General features: G+C 35.6%; 1 protein-coding gene across 1 annotated transcript; it reads right to left on the bottom strand.

Moving 5' to 3' along the window:
- Positions 1-781: 781 nt before the first annotated feature.
- LOC149265633 (peroxidase 12-like) lies at positions 782-2347 on the bottom strand. Its single transcript, XM_089393447.1, has 4 exons — positions 2046-2347; positions 1765-1959; positions 1496-1664; positions 782-1409 (listed from the first exon to the last, which is right to left on the bottom strand). Exons 1-4 carry the CDS (start codon positions 2292-2294, stop codon positions 961-963), a joined length of 1062 nt encoding a protein of 353 aa, XP_089249573.1. The 5' UTR covers positions 2295-2347; the 3' UTR covers positions 782-960.
- Between the last annotated feature and the right edge of the window lie 21685 nt (positions 2348-24032).

Raw genomic sequence — 24032 nt, forward strand, 5'->3', positions numbered from 1 at the left:
TGAAAAAAATTATTTTGTACAAAGCACATATTATTATTTATATATAAATTACACTTGGAAATTATTGAATAGAAATAAAAAAAAAGCAAAACAAGTTTCCACACATAAATAAAAATAAATAAATAAAATAAAATAAAAATATACATAAATAAAAATATTTTTTAAAGAGTATATTTACAGTACAATAAAAATGGTGGTACAAATTCTTATAATTACAATAAAAATGGTGGTACAAATTCTTATAATTATAATAAATATTTCTTCAAAAATTCTAAAAATAATTTTAGCTTAAAAAACCAGTTTAATATAATAATTAAAAAAAATTATGAAACAAATGTCAATGCTGGTTTGACTATAAAGTAATTATAATTTATTTTAAAAATATATAAATATATATATATATTTTAAATTAATTAATCATAATAAAATTATAAATTATTTAAATTAAAATAATTATATATAAATAGCTTCCCTCGAGATTAATCAACATCATTGATTAATTAATCCTGAAACTAAAGTCTCGGAAATAAAAGATTACACACTAAAATATATGTGTTGTATTCAAAGCGAATATTACTCATTAAAAAAAAAATTAATTGTGTGAAAGCTGTTATTGCGTTTTTATTTTTTATTTTTTATTTTTTATTTTTTAATTACAATTTTCAGTCTTAATCTAAGAATAAGTGAATATACTAAAATCTTATGATTTTAGTAAAGCCAAATGTACTCAATCAGATTTGAACTGCAGTCTCCTGAGCTTCAACCAAACAACCAAACCAACTTAAAAGTCAAACCACACTATTGCGTTTTTGTTTTATTGAGAGCTTTTCTGAGGCTTCTGTTTAGAGACGTACATGTAAAACGATACACACCCAACTTCAACTTAAAAAAAGAAACAACACATCCAAAAAGCGCACATAAGAACCTCTGAAAGACCAGCCATGGCCGTCTAGCCTGCATTTACATGAATGAGGCATAAGATTCAATAACGTCTTCTACCGCCACTTCGATCGTCGAGGCCAGATTGCTAGCGGAACAGTTATGCCTGGTCTCCCCTTTGGATCCGGTGAGCACGTTGAGCTGGCTCATCTTCACCATGGCCACTGCAAAGTTCTGGAAGAAAAGATCTTGATTCAGGGCAAACTCCTTCACAATTTCTTTGGTGCGGGAGTCGGTGTAGAGATCCTGATCGGAGGTGAACAGGCCCTCCCGGTTCATCAGGTCTACGTAATACTTGTTGTCGAACACGTTGGGCGTGCGGATGTCCAGCACGGTGGTGTTGGTGGAAGTCTTGGAAGGACACTTGGTGTACAGCCTCTTGGCGAAGCTTTTGTTCAAACTAGTGTCCTGCGTCGGGTATAGACGGTCGGTGAAGGAGGTGCAGTGCCCCATGCCGATGGTGTGTCCGCCTGTCATCCCAACAAAACTGTTAAACATCATCACAAAAATAGCTTTCAGAAATCCAGAGCAGTATTTAGCAACTAAATCGAAATACCTGAAAGAGCAACGAGGTCTGTGACGTTGAGATTCTTGGAGGCAAAAGCATTGATTAGCGCGGTCACCTTAAAGGAGGGAGCTGGGAGGTTGGCAACGGTCACGTTTTGTGTGGCGAATTTCAGGCTGTCCCTGCGCCCCAGCGGTACACGGTACTGTGGCCCTCCCGCCTAATTCACAATACGAAAATTAAGACTTAAAACAAACTGATCTAATTAACCCAAAACGGCATACAAGAGAATGAAATAGAAGAGAGCATCCGTGGCTTACCGCCCTGATCGACTCTTTAGCCGCTAGAGCGGTGACGTCGGCACAGGAGACAACAGAGCCGCAAGCCGTGTCCACGTGGCTCTTGATGTCGTTTATTATTTCAAACGCTTTCTTTCTCAGCGATAAGTTGGGCGGAGCCCCTTGTTCGCTGGGGCCACTGGCTGATCCGTCCAACAGAACCGATCCGTCACAGCCCTGTAAATGAACGAGTTACAGATATACTAAAAATAGATCTATTTAAAACCCCGACAGACTGAATAAAATAAAAAGAAAATCAGTACCTGAACGAAGCAGTCGTGGAAATGGAGGCGCAGCAACCCGGCTGCCTGGGTGATGTCCTGGTTGAGGTAGAAATCAATCCTTTGCTTTACAACGGATTCCAACTGAGGACAGCTTTTCTGATAAAATGTCCATGACAACCCGTTTACAAGGGGCGGATCGGCATTGAGAGTGAGGACATTCTCTCTTATCGCATAAGCGATACAGAGAGTGCATAACAAACAAAGAATAACCAGCTTCTCCATACTCATTAATATCCTGATTCACTACTTCAATCCGAGTGTGCTCTCTCACCTCCCTATCACACACGACATACGGGATTGGGGATGGCATTGCCGTAGCCGTATTTAATGAGAGGAAAGGCAGACCCAGTCGGGCGGCGGCTGCAAATTGGAGCGCATTCAACAACAAAACGTCATGACGACTAAAGTTTTAATATTTTATTGCAAATTACGTTTCGCCATTCAAAACGTGACTGATTTCTGAATACAAGTTCGTTCTGGAACATTGCCTGCACTTTCGAGGCAAAAAGGCATAATTTTTAGATTAGCGCTAACAAACATATTAATATAACACTGCCTCAAAAGTGTAAAAAGTTTAGGTTTTTTCCAAGGTTTTTTTTTACATTGAAAAGACAATGCCAAGGAATCTATGGTAATATATTGGTATAACACTCCCAAAAATGCAAAAAGTACACACCCGATCTTCCCAAAAAAAATTTAGATCTTTTCCACCATCCCTTTTTACAAGTTAATATGAATTAATTCTTAATTAAAATGGAATATCAAATTTCCATGATATTTATTATTATGAAACCTAATTAAAATTTATCTTAACTCAACACTTTATCCATTTAAAAATTTCTAAATTTAAAATAAATCTAAACCAATATAATATCAATATTATAAATATTTTTCATTATATTAACTTTATTCCTCTATTAAAAATATATTTTAGATACAATAAAATTATAATGTTACTTAAAAAAAATAACCATTACTCCTTTTTATAAAAATTTCAAAACAACATTTTATTATCGAGGAAAAACCGGAAAAAACATAAGATTTAGCGATTTTTTGGGGTGGCCGATATTGATATGCATAGTACCCCTTTTGCAAGACTGCACTGCCTATTTGTAAAATAAAGAAATTGACGGTGGGATATTCAGTCGTCAATGTACCAATCCATATAAAATATTTTAAAAAAACCTGCCACTAGCAGTCGCAGCCATGTGCTGTTGTGATGCACGGGGAGAATGGAGAATTCCATGGTCCCAAAAAAAAAACTGGGAAAAGATAATCCGACAATATTGGCGGTTTAGGTGAATTTGCTGTGTGCAGAACAGATTCTGTTTGAAGGTGAAAAGCAATCATGACATTTTAAAAAGCAATATTTCAATGTTTGAGGGTACTTTTCTGCAATTATTTTTCCAAGTATAATTGGTATAATTCATTGCATTTGATGATATGGTTAACTCGCATTGAATGTTCCAGTCAATGCACATTTAAGACGTGTGTGGACAAAATATCATTTTACAATTTTATATTTCAGGTTTTGAATGAGTTGGAATCATATATATGTTTTATAATTTTTCTAGTGGAAAAATTTATTATAATTTAGTTGTTTAAATTAAATATTTGGGATAGTTATTACTAATTATATTAGTATTTGTATTGGGAAGCACAAAGATACATTAATAGGATATGGGGACTTTGAGTGCAAACTTGTTATATTGGTAATTTTTTATTCATGTCATTTAGTGCATGCTCCCAAAACTTGTGATTGTCGAACGTTGATGTGCTTTAGCCCACTTGGAAAGAAAATAAGGGGAGGGATCGCAATCGGCGATTTCACAGCGACGGACTTGGTTGCACCTCCCAAAATCTGCGATCGTCGAGGAGCAATGTGGCCTGGCCCACATGGAAAAGGAATAGGGAAGGTTCGCTTGAGGTTTTATTATATTAAACCTTTTCTGCCCAACCTCATGATTTAACACATAAAACATATATGTTGATGTCGCCTTTGTGATAGCTAATCACCTTCTACGTTAGCGCCTAGTCCTTTGGTTCCTCATGTGACCATAGTTGAGCCCTCGTATCGGATCCCCCTTCCCCGTCGATTTCCAATCGGAGGTTTCACAATGTGCACGCTACGCCTCATCCTCCGATCGTTGATTTGCAATTACTGGCGTCATTACTGCCACATGTCACCTTATGAGTGGTGACACGTGTCACCTCTTTTTGGCCCATTCTGACCCTTGAAAATGTCCAGTTCGTCTGCCATGTGTCCACCGTACTGCCATGTCATTGTTGACATCACATGCAACGGGGCACTTATCAGAACCAATTGATGGCTGCCACGTGTATCTAATCAAATCCAGTTTTTGTTTATCGTGTGTCCTTTATCGGATTCAATAGTTATGCGACACACGTCCCTTTGGGAGGAGAGAGAAAAGGCCCAGCCTTCTCTGCTTTTGCGAGCAATTCCTTTATTAATTTGTTATTGGCCCTTCCCGACACTTTAACACTGGAGGCTTCTTCCCTGTACTTTTTCCATATATCACAATCGAAGCTTCGTTATGGTCGGCACATTAGAACCATCAATCGTCAATATCACTTTATGCTCCGATATGCGATATAGCCATACACCTTCGAACTGTTGGATGCGGGATTTGGAACCTTCCATCACCGATTTGCAATATCGACGATCGCATATCGGTGATTTCAGTCTTACCTCTGTTGTTTGCTTCTCCAAAATCTCCAATATGCGGGATTTGGCACTGAACACTTAGGCATTTCCCTTTGTTTTTTGGATTTTCAAAGGGTAACTTCAATCTGCTCTAACTTTTGATCTGGAGGTCAGTTTGAAGAACTGGATATACCATTGGAAAGCTGCTTCCAAGCTCAATCTGATGGTTTCACCTGCAAGATCAATTGAGACAAACATTATAGGAAAAAATCCTCCCAACTTTGGATTGATTGGCCTTTTGACACTAGTGACTCTTTTGACATGGAAGACCTATGACACCTAGTGATTCATAGGCTAAATTGATCAAAACAAATAGTGAGAGGCTAACACCATTGATTCCTATTATAGGACTCTAATACAACTTATGAGTGTTTTATCGGATCCAAGCATATTGTGTCAGGGATGTAGATGGAGCAGAGAGAAAAAGCCTCGGATATGCTTTGTTTTGCAATGAAAATCCTTTGTCAACCTATTTTTGTGATTGCAAGCATTGTAACACTGTCGACCCATTTTCTTGACAATTTAACACTTTAGTGCAACATTCATATCCCACATTGCTCTAATATTCCAATTCACATTGTTTGCAATTTATCGATCGTCGAACGCTGATTATGATGCTTCTCCAATGTTGCGATCGCTGATTTGCAATGTGCCTTGGATCTCCGATTGTCGATTGCTGCGGGACTTCCGATCGTTGATCAGTGTGATATTGGTGATCGCTAATCGTTGATTTTGCTCCGACCCACACTCTTTTCTCCCCCCGAAACCTCTAATATGCGACATACGAGACTTCAACATTTAGGCATTTTGACTTGTTTTTTGGTTTTGAAAGGAAAATTTTAAAATGCCATAACTTTTGATTCTAAGGTTCTTTATGGGAGTTCTATATACCATTGGAAAGTTGACTCGGATCAATTTCCAATGCAAAGGGTCCGATGAAGTTTTGGATCCTTTAGATGTATGAAAAATGACTTCAAACTTCCATGTTTAGTACAAATTTGAATACTGACACTAAAACTAGCAGCATTTTCAAAAATTTTAACAAATGTGAAAAGTTTATTGTGAAAACATGGGTGGATGCGATATCATGTTGAATTTGTGTTAATAAATACTTTGAACAAATCATATGTTTTTCCGATATCGAACATGGTCGATCAGAGAAAATCAGAGATCAAAGGTGATACTATATCAGAAAGCGAAGGTTTTGTGATATTGCATATTGGAGGTTTAAATGGTATGCCTTGGAAGAGTTATGATTCATCTCAACGCGATATATTTGTAGATTGCAGTTGATTATCAAATCGGGTCTGGGGGTCGAGGGACTAAATCACAAAAGTTCTGATGGGGACTTCTGATGTAAAAGGAATAATGAAAACAAAGGTGAAATGTGTCAAAGACGTGGGCCATATTGGAGGTTATGGATTATAGTGATATAGGAGCTTTGAAAATATACACCATAACCAAACTCCCGATGTAATATTTCAGATATATAAGTGTGCTTGGATTTGTTTTTTGTTATGATATATTAGACTGGGCCCAAACCTGCGGCCATGACAACTTTGTACTATGATTTAGGCCTAGGGCCTAGATATGGTTCTTGATCTTGGGGGGCTATGTAAGTAATGTTGAAGAATCTAGGGAAAAATAAGTTAATGAGATTCTTCTTTACATGATAACTATTTGTGAGGCATTTTTAATTTTTTCTTATTAGTACAATCTTCTCTTGATATTATTAGGTTGTGTCTTCTTAGTTCATCAAATAGCTACCAAAACAAGAGAGACAAGGACACAAGATGTTGGCTTTTTGCCAAGGCCAAAACCTTTCACTCTTTGAGATGAAAACTCGCACAAAATTCTTCTTATAGAGTTTCCAGTTGAAGAATACCAAGACCCTTGACAAAGACACTTGACACAATTTTTCCTTCAAGACACTTGTCACTATCTCTTGCACTCTTCATCCTTCACATTACAGTCTTCCTTCTTCGTATTGTATTCCTTCTCCTTCGCACTGTTATGGTACTATCTCTTGGAGAGTCTCGGTCTCCTTTTCTTCACAGTCTTAGAGACAGTCCTCGGCTTCCAATAATATCTTCCTTCGGTCAAGAGAGTCTCTTTGTCTTTAGTCTTATGTCTATTACAGTTCAACGCTTGATATATCTCTTAAATATATTAACATTGTCTTGGAACAATCTTCGGTCCTTCATTAATGTGACATTAATGAGACAAACTAAGCGTGGGAACACTTTAGATACAAACTAGTATCAGCCTTCTTTACTCACCGTAATATCCCTTCTCTTCTTCGTTCTTAGATCAGAGATGTCTAAGATTGCTTTTCATTTATGAGGTGAGGTCAGTCCACATATATGGTGACTTATGCTTGCTATTTAGGCCGACATGATATCCTGGAGATAAGCCGACATTTCCTTAAGGAGTATACTGTCTTTCTTTTAGCCGACTGCAAGAGGGATAGTGACAGTGTATTGGAGTGCAATTTTGACAGGTGTAACATGACTTCATGACTTCTAAATTATATTCATGACAAGAAAACAAATCCTAAATACATCAAGAAGAAGTCTTTGACCTATGAAATACACTTCTTTCTCATGAAACCCATGATGCAAGGAATACAATAAAAACATTTGTTTCTTCTTTACATAAAATCATAACTACAAGTCACTATGAAGACCGAATCTAGTTACACTTTCTTCAACACTCCCTCTTAACTAGGGAGGCATTCATAAATGGTACTTGGTCTTTCTCAATCTTAAGAATCTCTCATAAGAAGAATCAGAATGGTAACCCATTTGTATAGCATCATAGTAACCAACATTGTTTCCACAACAAGGCCCTGATTGACAACTCCATCTTTCATCATATCAAAGCACAATGTTGGTGAGACCAATGACTATAGACACCTTCATCATTTTCTCTCAAGGTACATACCCACCCGGGTGTTCACTAGGTATCACCTTCTAGGACTATTCTTATCTTGGGTTCTCAGCCCTCAAAGAATATAGGTCCTCTTGCCTACTCTTATCTTGGATCCCTTACACATCCTCAAAGAGCATCAGATGCCAGATGATTACCCAATCCTCCATTCTTTCTTCCCAAGTGAAGACAAGAATGTTGTGTCTATCTATCCCTCTAAATAGGGAAGATATGCCCATTCCTATAAAGGAATGTACCCAAGCTCCCTCTTACCAGGAAATTTCCCAAGCTCCCTCTTAATTGGGGACTTTCCAGAGCTCCCTGTCAATTAGGGATTCTTCTTTTTCATCAACAACTTCTTCTAGTGGGTCCTTCAGCTGCTTGATCACTTTCTTTCCTTGATGTCATGAAATTCATTCGAGCTTCTTCCTTGTAGGGCATTATCCATCCATCACTTTCCTTCTTGGTTCATCATGTAATTCCTTTCTTCATGGAAGCCGACCTTCTTGATACATATCTGGAACCTTCGTCATATGGCTACTTCTTCCTCATCATGTTTCTTTCATGAATTTCCATCCACCACATGAATGCTAGTTGTACTTGTACTTACAACTCTTATTCCAATAGCCCTGCATGAACTCATCCAGATATTATTCAAGAAATCAAAACATAACATTAAATCAAATATTACCTTACGATATGGCTCTTCATAATGACATCTTCCTGTAGGTATCATCATCCTGCATACATGTTCACACATCTCGCAAAGATATTCATTGTCAAGGGTCTCCATCTTTTTCAAACTTTCATTGCAGTCTTCATATCTTTCCGGGAGATTTCCTAGTCAAATATTCTTAGTATTTTGGATGTTTATCACCTTCATTAGGGTTGCATATCTCATGATCTCTTCCTTCCTCACACATTCCATTCGTAGGAGATTTTAATCAGAGTTTCTTAATTGTATTCAATCACCTCATACTTCGTATGAGGACATATTATGTTGATTTCATCTAGTGTGACTTATGCCTTCCTGCATCCTTTTAGAGGAGGAGATCCTTTTTATCTTGATCATTCTTCTCAATATAGAAGTAGTGGTCCATGTTACCTGCAACCATATGACATGAATTTATAATATTAAGTACAAACATACCTACCTCATTTTACCTTTAGGTCATCTAGGCTTCTTTCAGCAACTTCCTTGATTGAAGTGCCTTCAACCCCTTGATATGCTTCTTCTCTTATGTCATCATAACATCATCCATGAATTCCACAAGTTAGAGTTTCTAATGAAACACTTGCTTCCTCTCTAGATTAGTGAACCCTCCAATGAGGATTTCATTAGAGAATCTTGAGGATCTTGTATATCCTCATCTGGATGATGTTTCATTTTTTACTTGATGTATGATGAGCCTTTTCCTGAATGAATTCTTCCTTTCCTTTAATGTTCAAAGAGGTTCAAGAGCTATATGCTTTCATGTTTGACTACCATGGATTTTGTCCTTCATTATTCCCATGGTGATGTCACGAGCTCTTGTTTCTAATTCTTCCATGATGCCATGATGCATATTATTATCATGTTCATATCTATAACAAAATATTTAGGAGCTTATGATAGGACCCTTTTGTGACGGATACCTTCTCAATCATAGTAGAGATTTGTTACTCCCTCTTTCCTTGGCCCTCTTCTTCAGCTTCCTCCATTTTTCCGGTGATATGATATTTCTTTCCATAACATTGAATCTAAGCTATATTGTTATGTCTTGTTTGAGGACCAAACTTCCCTTTCCTTTCTGCAAATGTTTGAGTTCTTTAGCCTTCAACACTTTTGCCCTCAACTTGTCTTTTTCTATCTATCATAGAGACCACAAGTTGTCGAATGAGGTAACCTTCTTGTATATGGACATTTGTTACCTTGCTTATCAATTAGAATGATGATGATTATCTTCTTATCCTCTCTCCTAGATCTCCAATTGAGATCTTATGGAGATATCCCTTCATTCTTTGATATCTTCAATTTTGTGTAGATCAAATCTAAGTGATATGACCTTCTTTTCTGCATTTTCATAGAATATATTTTCTAGCATTTCATATATCTCTTTTTGGTCTCCTCTCCTGCTACATAGGGATGAGAGGATCTTTGACTGGTTACATAGGAATCCTCCGAGTCCCTTGATCCTTTTCCATGCATTCAAACAATGCTTGACCTTCAGAGACTTTTCCATAGATATCAATTACTTCTATTCCGAGAACTATATCTATCCTCCTTTCTTATGCAAGGAATTTTTATGACCTATCCAACTTATAGGTCTCCTTGCAACCATGAAGTCATTTTACGAAATAAATTAATGAATGAAATATACTTACTTAACAAGTGAAGATGAACTCTTCCACTTGATCACTGGTTGAAGAAGATGTATTAGAGCTTCTTCTTGGATGATCTTCTTTCAAATGAAAAATCCTTTCTCCAATGGAAAATATTACTCCTTTTGATGAGGATGATTTGATGCTTTCTTGGAAGATCTTCTTCTAGGGCAAGGGGCTGATCCTTGTTTGATTTATAACCTTGAATATCATGAAAATGCCTTCTCGCCTTCAATATGCTTTGCCTTCTTTTGTAGTGTAGATCAAAACTGCTTCTAGGGTTTCAAATTTCTCCAAGATGATGTGGTCTTCATTTTTTATGTCCTTTGAGCTACCTTGCTTTGTAGAGAACTTGATGAGGCTCCTGGTGGTCTTTTGATGATGACTTCAGAAACAAAAGCTCTTGATGTTGTAGACTGCTTCTTGAAACTTGATCCTTGAGTGTCTCTTCTTGAAACTTGATGCTTGAATTTCTCTTTTCTGCCCTCAAAACCTTAGCTCTAATACCATGTTGAAGAATCTAGGGAAAATTAAGTTAATGAGATTCTTCTTTACATAACTATTTGTGAGGCATTTTTAACATTTTCTTATTAGCACAATCTTCTCTTGATATTATTAGGTTGTGCCTTATTAGTTCATAAAATAGCTACCAAAACAAAAGAAACAAGGACACAAGATGTTGGGTTTCTACCAGGGCCAAAACCTCTAATTCTTTGAGAGGAAAACACACACAAAATTATTCATATAAAGATTCCAATTGACAAATACCAAGACACTTGACAAAGACACTTGACACAATTTTTCCTTCAAGACACTTGTCACTATCTCTTGCACTCTTTAACCTTCACATCACAATATTCCTTCTTCACATTGTATTCCTTCTCCTTTGCATTGTTATGGTACTGTCTCTTGGAGAGTCTCGATCTCCTTTTCTTTGTAGACCTAAACACAGTCCTCGACTTCCACTAATCTCTTCCTCGAGTCAAGAGAGCCTCTCTGTCTTCAGTCTTTTGTCTATCATTGTTCAATGCTTGATATATCCCTTAATGGTATTAACACTGTCTTAGATAATCTTCAGTCCTTCGCTAATGTGATAGTGATGAGACAAACTAAGCCCAAAAACACTTGAGATACACACTAGTAGTAGCCTTCCTTACTCAATGTAATACCCGTTGGGTCTTCTTCGCTCTTAGATCAGAGATGTTTGTGATTGCTCGTCATTTATGAGGTGAGGTCACTCCATATATATAGTGACTTATGCTTGCTATTTAGGCCAACATGAGACCCTGGAGATAAGTTTCCATTTCCTTAAGGCGTATACTGTATTTCTTTTAGCCGACTGCAAGAGGGATAGTGACAATGTCTTGGAGTCCAATTTTTACATGTGTAACATGACTTCATGACTTATTAATTATATTCATGACAAGAAAACACATCCTAAAGACATCAAGAAGTATTTGACCTATGAAAGACACTTCTTTCTCATGAAACCCATGATGCAAGGAATACAATAAATAAATTTGTTTCTTCTTTACATAGAATCATAATTACAAGTCACTATGAAGACCAAACCTAGTTACACTTTCTTCAACAAGTAATCCATATTGTACAATATAAAAATATTATATACAAATACAAATGAATAGCTACAAAATAGAAATAAAAGTAACAAAATAAGGGAATAATGTACAATCTATAAGGCCAAAGCAGTTGAAAACATCCAATCGACAATTAGATTTCATTTACAAACCAAATGTCCAAATGAGATCAAACAAGTTATGATAGGTAGATAAGAACATATCGAACTCATTTAAGCAATCCATACTATCAAAAGCAAATAGTAATAATACCAATCAATCAATTAAAAGGGTCCCTATAATGAAATTTATGTGAAAAATGGGGGGTTTGTGTTTTACCACAATTTATTGTTGCTCGTTTGAGTGAATCCATAGGCCAAATTAATTAGGCACCGTTGTTCTTATTTCCACTTGCAGTGTCAGTTGTTTCATTTCATCCATTTTCAGTTTTCAGTTTTTAGTGTGAAAGAGTCTTTGAATTAGTGCAGGAAGTATGGTTTCAGATTTGTAGATTACAATTTCATGAACAGGCTCAAGCTACAGCCTTCCATATTTTGATTTTTGTGTCAGTATATCCTATTGATCAATTCCTTCCAATAGGCAAAGTTTTTCTATCAAAAGAGTCACTAGAGTCATAAGCCTAGTCAATCAAAAATTGGGAGGTTTTTTTGTCTATATTGTTTAGCTTAGTTGATATTACAGGTGAAACCATCTGTTGGACTTCAGAACCAATTTTCCAATGGTATGTAGAGCTCCCCAAATGGACCTCTAGGTCAAAATTAGAGCAAATCAAAGATTCCCTTGGTAAAGTAGAAAAAAAATAGGAAAAATGCTTAAGTGAAGTCCCAGATCGCAATTGGTGATTAGAGGTACACAAGGGCATCACATATCGCATTATCGGAGAAAGTGACGATATCGGTAGCATCCCCGTGGAGCGAACTGTTATAACAATAATTTTTTCATATTTTTCAATCTTTTTGAAAATGTTGACAATTTTAGTGTTAGTATTCAAATTTGTAATAAACATGTGAGGTCATTTTTCAAACATCGGAAGGATTCAAAGCTTCATTGGACCCTTTCCATTGGAAAGTTTTACGAAGGATGATATTCCAGGGCTTAAAGGCTTCCATAATGAAATAAGTTGAAATGTTAGAGCATGAATGAATTGTGAGTTGTTGAATCACAGGAAAGGAGAAACAGAATGTTGTGTATGTGTAAAGGCAACTAATCATGCTTTTGAAGATTCCTTTGCTAACTTGTTCGAACCATTAAGAGGGAAAAACATTTTCTTTTCTCCAAGTCAACAAGGGGTAGCTTCTCATGATTTCCAAGACCTTGTGGCTAGTCTACTAGAATTATCAATGATGGTAGAGTTAATTTTGTTCTTCATCAGAGGGATTAGATTCAGTTTCCAGTTTGAGTTGCTATTTCTTAAATTTTTCTTTCCGCTTAAAGAAAGTGTGAATAAAAATCAGTTAAGCAACCATTTACTTTTTTGGAATTCTTGAAAATATGTTTTCAACCATGGGATTTGATATTGGTGATGAGGATGTAATGGAGGATGAAATCTATGAAACCGTATGTGAAGATTCATTCCAACAACAAATGGTAGTTTCCTCCTTGGATGAAAGTGAAATCAACCAGGATTTCTATGATAACAATTTGTAGTTGTCTTGCGAGTCTTTGAATGATCAAGATGTATGTGAAGATGGTCGCTCTAATTGCCCTTCATTCTTTTCCTTTCCTAATTTTTCAATTCAGAAAGGAATTTGTGAAGATCAGAAATTTGAATTTCCTCACATAGAAACCCAAGAGGGTCATGATTCATTTATTGAGTCTAATAAAAATATACAACAGGTTTGTTGTTTTGAGCTTGATGAACATATTCAATGGTTTCCAAATGATCAAGAAAGGGATGATAATATTGAATCAATTTGTTCTTCATTCCATTCTTTTCCTCTGTTTTCATCTCATGAAGAAGATTGTGAAGAACATATTTTTGAAATTGCATGCATAGAAACTTTAGACAGGGAAACCATTCATGGTGATAACTACCCAGGGTTGCAAGATAATTTTGAAGAAAATAATTTTTTTATACACTCGAGGGATGTGGACATATTTTCTATTAATGATGTGATTACCTCAATTGATGATATACATGACAAGATTGATGAACATGCTGCTCCCATTTCTTTTGAAGATAGACCTCAGTTTTTGAAAGACTACTTCCTTCCTTTTTCCAATCATCAGGTAAAGGTAACTAATCATGCTTTTGAAGATTCTTTTGCTAAATTGTTGGAACCATTAAGAGGAAAAAACCTTTTCTTTTCTCCAAGTCAACAAGGGGTAGCTTCTCATGTTTTCCAAGACCCTGTGGCTAGTCTACTAGAATCATCAGTGATGGTAGAGTTTGTTTTGTTCATCGCCAGAGGGATTGGATTCAGTTTCCAGTTTGAGTTGCCATTTCTTAAATTTTTCTTTCCGCTTAAAGGAAGTGTAAGAAAAAATCATTTAAGAAACCATTTACTTCCATGGTTGCATTGGGTTTTTGATTTCACCTGATTGGGCAGATAATTTAGTAGGTTAGAGTAGGAAATGACATGCAAGTAAGTGTGGTTTTTCAACAGTGAGTTTTTCAATTTCCATTTGCAGTATGTAGTGTGCAACAGGTGTGGATGAATTTTCCAAAGGAATTAAAGCCTGAAGTGAAGGCCCTAAGGTTCTGTTGATATCAATCAGGAAAATAAGAAGTTTTTTAGAAACGGTTGTATTTTTTACTTTCAAGTTCAGAGTCTATAAAATCATCTTTTAAAAGATGAAGTTATATTTTTTTAATAAAGTTTGTTTTTAGCTAAGTTTTGTAATGGATGATGCAATTAGTCTATGGAAAGTTCTTGATGTCATCATTGATCAACAACATCCCCATGGAGCCAACTGTTATCACAATAAACGTTTCACAGTGTTTAATTTTTTTGAAAATGCTGACAATTTTAGTGTCAATATTCAAATTTGTAATAAACAAAGAAGTTTTAGGTCCTTTTTCAAAGATCAGAAGGATTCAAAGCTTCATCGGACCTTTTCCATTGGGAATTGCTCTGAAGCAACTAGAGTATGTTGGGACGAAGGAACAAAGTGCAAACATCTTCACCAAACCATTTCCCAAAGAGAATTTTGAGTATCTAAAATAGAAACTAGGAGTAATTTTTGCTACAAATTGATTTGCAAAATCCAAACTGGGAGGCATATTTTAAATGGAATTATGGTGGTACATGAGGCGATTCATTCTTTGAAAATTTCTAAGAAGTAAGGTATGATGTGTAAGTTGGATTTGTCTAAAGATTATTGTAAACTAAATTGGTAATTTTTTATGCCATATTTTAAGGGTATTTGGATTTGCAAATGAATCGATGACATGGGTATTTAATTTGGTTTCCTCTGCTTCTTTTTTAATTCTAGTCAATGGATCCCCATCTACCCCTTTTCGGGCATCTCAAGGAATTTAACAAGGAGACCCACTCTCTTGGAAGGAAACAACAATTTAACGTAGGATCAAAGGACTCTGCATGTATGGAAATGACTTGCTCGTCACCCATCAACAATTTGTTTATGATATGATGGGTATTGGCACAACAATGGTGCAGGAAGCTTTAGATCAGATCCTAGACTTGCTTTCTATGGCCTCGGGCATGGAAATCAATAGAAAAAAATCCTAGGGTGTTTTCTTCAAGAATCCTATGATTGTACAAAGGCATGTAGCAAACATCACGAAGATCCAAATTAGTACTTTACCTTCAGAATACCTAGGTGCTCCTCTCATGGAAAGTTCCCTTAAATGGAGTGTATGGGAAGGAATGCTTATAAAACTTTAGAAAAAATTTTAAATATGGACTTAAAATCTTTGAACATGAGAGGATCATTAGTTCTCCTTAAAGTTGTGCTACAAGAAATACTTGTATATTTATGTTTTACAAAGATGGCTCCCACTACCATTCCACGGGAACGACAATGAATCCAACAATATTTTGTATGGGAAAGCTCAATATTGGAGAAGAAATGGCCTCTAGGAGCTTGGGATAAGATGTGCAAGCCAAAATTGAAAGGAGGTCTTGGCTTGAGGGACCCCTCTACAATGGCCATAGAGTTGGGTGTTAAAATTTGGTGGCAGTGACTCCAAGGAGGGTTGGATCTATGGAAAAGAATTTGGACTAAAAAATATGCCCCTAAAACCCACCACAATAGTTGACATGATTGAATAAATTTGGCCTTGAATTGTTGGTTTAGACCCTGGAAAAGAAAGGCATGTGATTGATTCATAAGCACTTCTTTTGGGAAATTAAGAATGGGAGAAAAACCATGTTTTAGGTAGAATCTTAGCAACAAATTCCAGATATGGAGGACCATGTGGAGCTAGAAAAAATTATATTACAAATTAATACCTAGGGAAAAGTGACAATAGAATATTATTAGGCATATGAGGCCAATGACTAGCGATAACAAAAATGGATTAGTTTGAAAAAATGTGACACCCTAAACCGCTTGGAGAGATATGGCTGAACTTTTAGAACAAGTTGCAACTTTGCAAGATTCCAATATCACCACAAGAGGATAAGCTCAAGTGGGGCTATAGTTCGAAGGGAATTTTCTTAATCAAGGAAGCATATAAGCTCGAAGTAGGATATCAAGATCAACCTATTAAGGAGGTATAGATCACAATCTGCAAACAATACTTATGGCACACAGTATCAATCTTCTTATGGCTAATTTTAAAGGATAAACCTCTAACATGGGACAATATTCAAAAGAGGAACTTCCATGGGCCTTATCGATGCCCTTTACGTTTATTGAATGTTGAGACTTTGGATCATCTGTCCAGCCTATGCACATTTATTGGGGGACTATGGAATAAGCTAAAGGATTACTTATACAAATAAGGTTGGAGTCCCGATAGAATACACAACATTATAAGAAGTTGGCAGATAAGAGTGTTTGACAATCCCATCCTTAATTGCATTTATAATATTCCCCTTTGTTTTCTCCTTTGGGGTATATGGAAAGAAAAAAGAAAGAGGATGTTTAAAGGTTGAGCTAAGATAATGGAAGCCACATGGCCACCTTTGTCAAAAGTGTTAAAGAAAAGGTCCTTGGATTAAATTGTTCAACCCAGTATTGGTAGGCTTTAGGTCTTGAATCATGAATTTTGAATGAATGATTCCTTTCCTTGCCTGATAGCTTACCCACTATCAACCTCCTCCTATCATTTCCTCTAGTCCATCTAATAGCAAACTCCTCCAGCCCCTTTTGTGAAACTAAATTTTGGCAGGGTTGTTAAGGGTAATCCAAATGCCACAGGGTATGGAGGCATCATCAGAGATCACACATGGATGTTGGTATTCATATATTCAGGGACAATAGGGATCAACACTAGTAATGCAGTAGAGATAGCAAGCTCGAGGATGGGTCTAGAGTATGCTTTGAATAAAGGTTTCAATAATTATATCTTGTGGAACGAGATTGACAATTAATCATCAACATGGTTCATAAACTACAAGTAGGATCTGATATTCACAAGAATCCAAAATTTGGAGATTGGAATCATTGAACATATCGTGTTCCTTATATCAAATACCTCAACTCTTGTTTTGATGCATGTAAGGAAAACATGGAACAAAGTGGTGGATTTGCTAGCTAAATATGGTTTCTTGGAATCTTCCCAACCTATGCCATCGACGTGGAATTGATTACCTTCTAATCCTATGAAGGTGGCCTACTGGCAGATGGTTCGGGAAGATTTCCCAACCCAAAATGGGTTGAATAACGAAGCCAAAGGGGGGCATACAAATACCCATAAAGAATCCCACTATCATCTCCAAAAAACAATAAGTAACTAGTTAAGACTTAATAAATTTAGTTAACCCATGCCTACTTGGAAGCACCAGTCACATGAAACTAAAGCTAACATGATAGTAAAGTGACAGGATGCGTATATACTTAGAATGGTAAAGTCATTGTGGAAGTAGATGTGTGAATGTTTTTCATAGGAAAAAAATGTTGTTATTTGTCACTTCAATCACGTGTGCATAATTTAAACTCCACAAAATATTCTAGAATATTCTTAATAGTAGTTATAAATAAATGTTGAGATTATCTCAAAAGTAGTTTTCCCTTTCTATCATTTTAATGAAATTGATCAATTAAAATAAAATGTCATGTGGAAATTAGTTATGAATATGTGTAATGCTTATTTACATTTAAATATCCAAATTTCACATGTTTTTTTTTAAATGTATGTATGTTTAACTTTTATATATATATAATTTACTTAATTTTTATAATTTTTCTTAGAAATATGAAATGTACAATGAGACAAGGATGTTTATTAGCTATTTAATTTATGTGGCTACCCCAATTAGATGTTTTTGTTATTTTTAGTTGGAAATCTGTGATATAATTTTAGATTGATAAAGCTCTCTTTATTAAACATATTTTTGTTGTTGTTGTTGGTATACTCTTGTCCTCTCCTCTATATCAATGGATGTAATTTCAAATATTAACTATGTTCCATTTGTAAATCCATGTTTACATTTTCAAATTTATCTAATACAATTATAAAATTACTATGCAAAATATTTAATAACAAATATAATTATAAGAAATGATACCAATACAAGTATATCAATCAAATTTATTAATATAATTTTAGTTGTTTAAAATACAATTTTTTAATGTATAAATAAATCTAACACCTTAAAATATTTTTAAAATATCAATTAAAAAAATAAAAATATCATTTAAAAAATTAAAAATACTTTAAAATATTAAATTAATTAAAAAAAACCGACCGAGACCACAAAAAAAAAAAAAAAAATTAAACTGAAACTCTATCCAATTTAAATTAACCCATAAAAGAACATATCCAAAAAGTTGGAAAAAAAACACGGAAAATACATTCTTTGAAACCGGTCCTCGAATTTCAAATTTATTTTTCCTATCAAACGAAAATATGATGACATTGGTTTGTTTTCCATACCTTTCATTTTAATTTTTATGCATGTTTATGAATGTCAAGTTCCTTTTTATCTTTCTGTATAAATTTTGCTACCATATATTTTTATTTTCATAATATTTTGACTGGAAAAATAATTCAAAAATATTCCAAATAAAAATTAATAATTTAACTAACATCCTTTGTAATTTGTATTATAAAAACAAAATAAAAAACAAAATATCATTGAATAGTACATACTATATATTTAGTTAAACATTTTCTAAAATCTGATTTTAAAATGTAATCTTTGCGACCAAGATTTTACAATAAGAGAAACATCTTAAATGCAACCGGGCGAATTCAAATTTGAAGACATTGGTAATTATAATATGTAGCACCCCTCGTAAAATGTAAATATTTCCTCTTTTATTATTAGACTTGCTTTAGACACTCTGGACCCATTGGATGAAACTTTTGATGTATATAAATAATTTTTTTTATATTAATATAATAAATTTTGATGACAATTCAGCGAGAGAAATTACAAAGGAGGAAAGGACATTAAAAGAGAACTTCACATGTTGGGTAGTTACGCGAAATTGGGGAGAGGCCGTGGCTTTCCCGGATTCCCTTTCTTGAAGGATAGTTATCCCAAAAAGGAAAATAGGTTAGCAGAGGGTGAGAGGGGAAAAGTTGGATGTTAACTTGGAGATTGGGAGCTTGTTGGAGGAGGCCTCATTAAGAATTAGTTGTGAATCTTAGTTCTCCTCTATAGGACGTTGTTAGAGGGAAGGAAGGACAATATTTTAAAGGAAATCCTTAGCTTAAGCCAAGAAGGGCCACTGTTAGGATGACTGCCTGAGATGTGAAACTGGCTCGAGGGGAGATTGATTACAGAGGAGTGTCCTTACTTTGTTGTAGTTTCCCATGGTAGACTCATTTAACAACACTCAAGTAAGTGTTTACAATAGAAAATAGTTGTTTATTTGAGTTTCCTATGTGAAAAAAGAATTAGGAAAGTTTTAGGTTCTAATCTTTTTCTGCGATTGGGATTTTGAGGAAATGTGGAAACAAAATATCCAAAGCCGACTTAACACGCTGTATAAATAAGGATCATTGTTTGTTTTCTATATGGTACAAAAGAAGAGAGAATTTGTATATTCCTGTTGCTTTAAAAAGAGAGCACTGAAATATTCATAAAAAACTTAGCAGAGAAACCCTGTAATGAAAAATCCCACAATTGATTAAAGGAGATATATATATATATATATATATATATGAAAAAAAACCTTTAAAAGTTTCATACAAGTTACAAAAGGAAATTTTTCTGCAACTCAACAGTTCTGTTTAAAACTTGATATTAAATTATACATTTTATATATTGCTCTTTGCATCAAAAGAAAACTAGAGACCATGCAAGCTAAGTGTCTCTCAGACTGTGTAGCCTTGGCAGTGAGTCTTGACCACTGCAAGGCGTCGAAACCCATATTACCATTAAAAAAACTACAGTATGCACGCCATGCAAAATTTAGAGTTAGCCTTGCATGAATTGACCAATGCTTGTAGGTAAAAACCATATTCAAGGGTCAAAAACAAGAGGCAAAAAGGTAGGGATTACCTTGTGCCAGAAAACTATTCCAAACTATGAGTGGGTATACCAACCTGGAAAGGTAAAAACATCGCAACCGTAAGTAAATACCCAAGATGGAGGAAATAACACTTCAGATCTTTTGAAAAACTTGCATGTGGAGTGGCTTACAGTGTCTGTCAACAACGAAAAAAACCCAAATAAGGAAAATTAGTGAAAAGACTCATGTGGTCAATAGGAGAATAAAAAGAAAACAATTGTTTATAATAAATCTAAGGAAGAAGGAAAAAACCCCTCTTTACTTGAGCATGGTGACTAATCACCTTTCACACCTGGAAACAAAAACCAACATCGCAAAATTCACAGAATGTGAAGCCAAGTAAATGAAAATAAGGATAAGCAAAAAGGGTAGCTTAATAACATTAATCGTAATTGTCAACAAAAAATCTACTATTACCTGCAATCTACTGAGGTAAGGGTTTTCTCTAGTGGACGACCCTGCATCCTAAAATTGAAGTTGAAACCTTTCTTGAAGAACCCAACAACCTCACTATCATAATCTCCTCACCAGGGGTAGAGCCAAAACCATGATAAATAAAAAACTATGTAAGTATCATATAAGTTACAATTAGAAGCATTCCTCAAGCTCTATTAAAAGAAGGTCAAGAATATTACCTATACAGTGTACTGGGTATGTCGTTTCGATATGGAGGACCACTCTAGTAATGGTGGCCTAGTGATATTGAGGTTTGGTGAGGGAAACATAAAGAATATTAGAGATAGAGAATGAGGTTTTGAATCCTCTAGAAACATCAATGGAATTGGAAGTGCAGCATTGAGGTGGGGGTAGGTAATTACCTTGACCACCCACCTGCTCATCCTCATCGTCTATTTCAAAGAGAAAATTGCATCCATTGATTATTGTACTGTATCCTTCAGGTGAAAACTGGCCATAAAGTTAGATTGGGTAGGGATGCAATGAGTTAACCAAGGTTGTAATATTGCTTCAAACCATATGTATATACATAAATTATTAATGATATAACAATTACGACATGAGAGTTATGAAGTGTAAGTGCCCCTCCCACATTTACCCAATTTCCCCTGCCTATCAGAGTAAACATGAGTTGAGGGCTACTATAACATGACCCAACCTCCTAAGTACAGTTAAGGAACTGAAGTCAACAGACTGAAACTTTACTGACCTTCCTAAGGAGCTACAAGACACCCAGAAACTAAACAACCACTCCAAGTGCCCAAAACCTGGGTTGGATTATTTTTATTGACCTGGGCCCACAACTGAATTCATGACAAGGCCTCCATGTGGTTATAGGCCTCTAACCACATGCATAATCCCGTAAGGGTGCAATTATGGCCCAAAAATTCCAGTTTAGAGGGTGCAGTCCCGGATTCTAAGCCATCATTTCAAGTTAGCCTTTAGACCACTATCCAAAACTCAATGAGACTTTCTAAAATCTTAAATAACATTAGGACAAGGAAATTCATACAAAAATTGATCAAGGACTTGACCTAACCAGGCCTAACCATGAAATTCATTTTGTCAAATAGATGGTGAACATGTAATCTACAGGTCAGGAGTGCATATCTGAATATATGAGTATGAAACTTATCTAAGATTCACCAAGAAGGTCTAATGCCCTTTATTAATAGCTGCAATAGCATTTGTTAGCTCATGCATTCATTAACCATTCATCAACTAATCAAAACATATCAAAGGTCATAGCTAGAATATGTTATGAAAACACGCTTATAACCAACATATAACTAGAATAATAACCATGACAAAACAACCATCAAAGCTACATAATAACAAGTACTCATAAATTACAATAGGAAAATAGCTCTTAATAACATATGCAAAATGAAACAAAGTCAGGGACTTCCACGTACTACCCGACCATATATTGGGATGAACCAAATCTTTCTTTCAGCCAATCACCATTGTGTCATATTCCAAGCATGAATGTGGGACTCAAGACATAAACAACCAGGGCTTCCTGGAGATTAAACCATGTCCACCCTCATGCTCCCACAATTGCGCCAAAATCAATCAAGGGATCACATAAGAAAACCATAGCATAAAAAACCAGAGCTTCTTGGAGATTAAAACACCTCCACCCTTAGGCCACCGCGATCTTGGAAAAACTGGTCAAGAGATCACAATGCCCAAAACAAGCTTGGATGCCTAAGAATTTCTTCACCAATACCTTGAGGAATTTTCTTGTCTCCACCCACCTGTCGAGGGCTTCCTGGAGATTAAACCACCACCACCCCCAACCCTTGGAAATTTTTCTAGGACCACCTCGCCCAGTTCCAAAATCTTCCGACAATCTAGAGCTCAACCAAATAACATAACCTCCCCACATCATGGCTATTCGGAAATGGCAAGGCAAGGCTGAAACAACTGTCACACCTAACAAAAACCATAATGACAACAAAAGAACCAAATACACAAATGCATGTACCATGCATTCTAAAACCAGCTAGGAAATCACACATGCTACCTATTATCTACAAGTCTTCTTGCTAAAGCTGCTTGATCCACCCTTCCTTACTTGTCCTTTTCTTTCTATCTCCTTCCTTTCTCCAATGCTAGAGTGTTCCAAGAATGATCCAGATTTAAACACGAACGTAACAAATTACAGAGATACCATAAACTCAGAGATGTAGCGGAAATAATATTTTATTTCATTAATGTAAAATACTGAAATATGCTTACAACATAAATGGAAATAAACCAGTTAGGGCGATGGCAGCTTATCTCTGAGAAGAGATGTGGCGGCTATATGCCTCTAAACTGTGTTACAATGAGGCTCGAAGGCCTATTTATTGTTGAGAAACAATGGAAAACCCTTAACATCCCAAAACCTAACCCTAGAAGATGAAACGCCAAATTGTGTGCCCCATTTTGGGTAAGTTGGTACATCAACTTCCTGAGGTCGTAAATTTGGCACCTGATCTTCGTTTGACGCGTACAATAGCTTGTTAGAAATATCTATCCGAGCACTACAAGTTTGGGAAGAGAAACATCGGTCCATGGACCCATGTTGCTCCTAGATTTCCCAAAAAACGTCTTTTAGGGCCTCAAAACGGCTCTGAAAGTTCAGGACCCGAAAAACTGCTAAAAATAGTAAATTATGCTGCAATTATGGAAACTGAAAAACTAAAAGAGACAGTTGTGGGGGTCCAAGTGGGATAGGTGGGTGGCCACCAACATCCACCTGGATCAAAGAATTCTCTAAGTTTGCAATAGTATGAGAGAATGGAGAGAGCTCAAAAATTGAATTGACAAAAAGCTGTGAACTGATCCTCAAAAGCCTTTTTATTATTGAGGCCTCTATTCTCTTCAATTTCCTCTATTTTCCTTCAATTTTCGTCCTCATGAAAATTTTTGACCTTTCATCTCCCTTTTATGCTATTTTCCTTTATTTTTAATAAATTAATGTCAATTAATGTCTCTTTGCCTTTGCAAATTCCTTTGCTATTTTCCTTACCCATAATAAACCAAAAGTGACACCCACTAGATGTTTTTCCCAAGACTCAGCTTGGAATACGTGTCCCATGACCTTGGTCTTATTTTTCCTTTATTAACTTTATTGCATGAATTTTTAACCTGGGGTTTTACAAAACCCTCCCCCTTATGTAAACATCGTACTCGATGTTCTATGACACCTATGACCAACACAATCATTGAAAAAAAACACACTGCTTATGGAGCTTTATAACTTAGCTTGGCGCAGTATTTACAATGAATACCCTGTTGACAAGCAAAACCAACATA

This window comes from Pinus tabuliformis, chromosome 6 (assembly GCF_031772625.1).
Source record: "Pinus tabuliformis cultivar Carrire ecotype Pingquan chromosome 6, CPIR1, whole genome shotgun sequence".
Lineage (NCBI taxonomy): Eukaryota > Viridiplantae > Streptophyta > Pinopsida > Pinales > Pinaceae > Pinus > Pinus tabuliformis.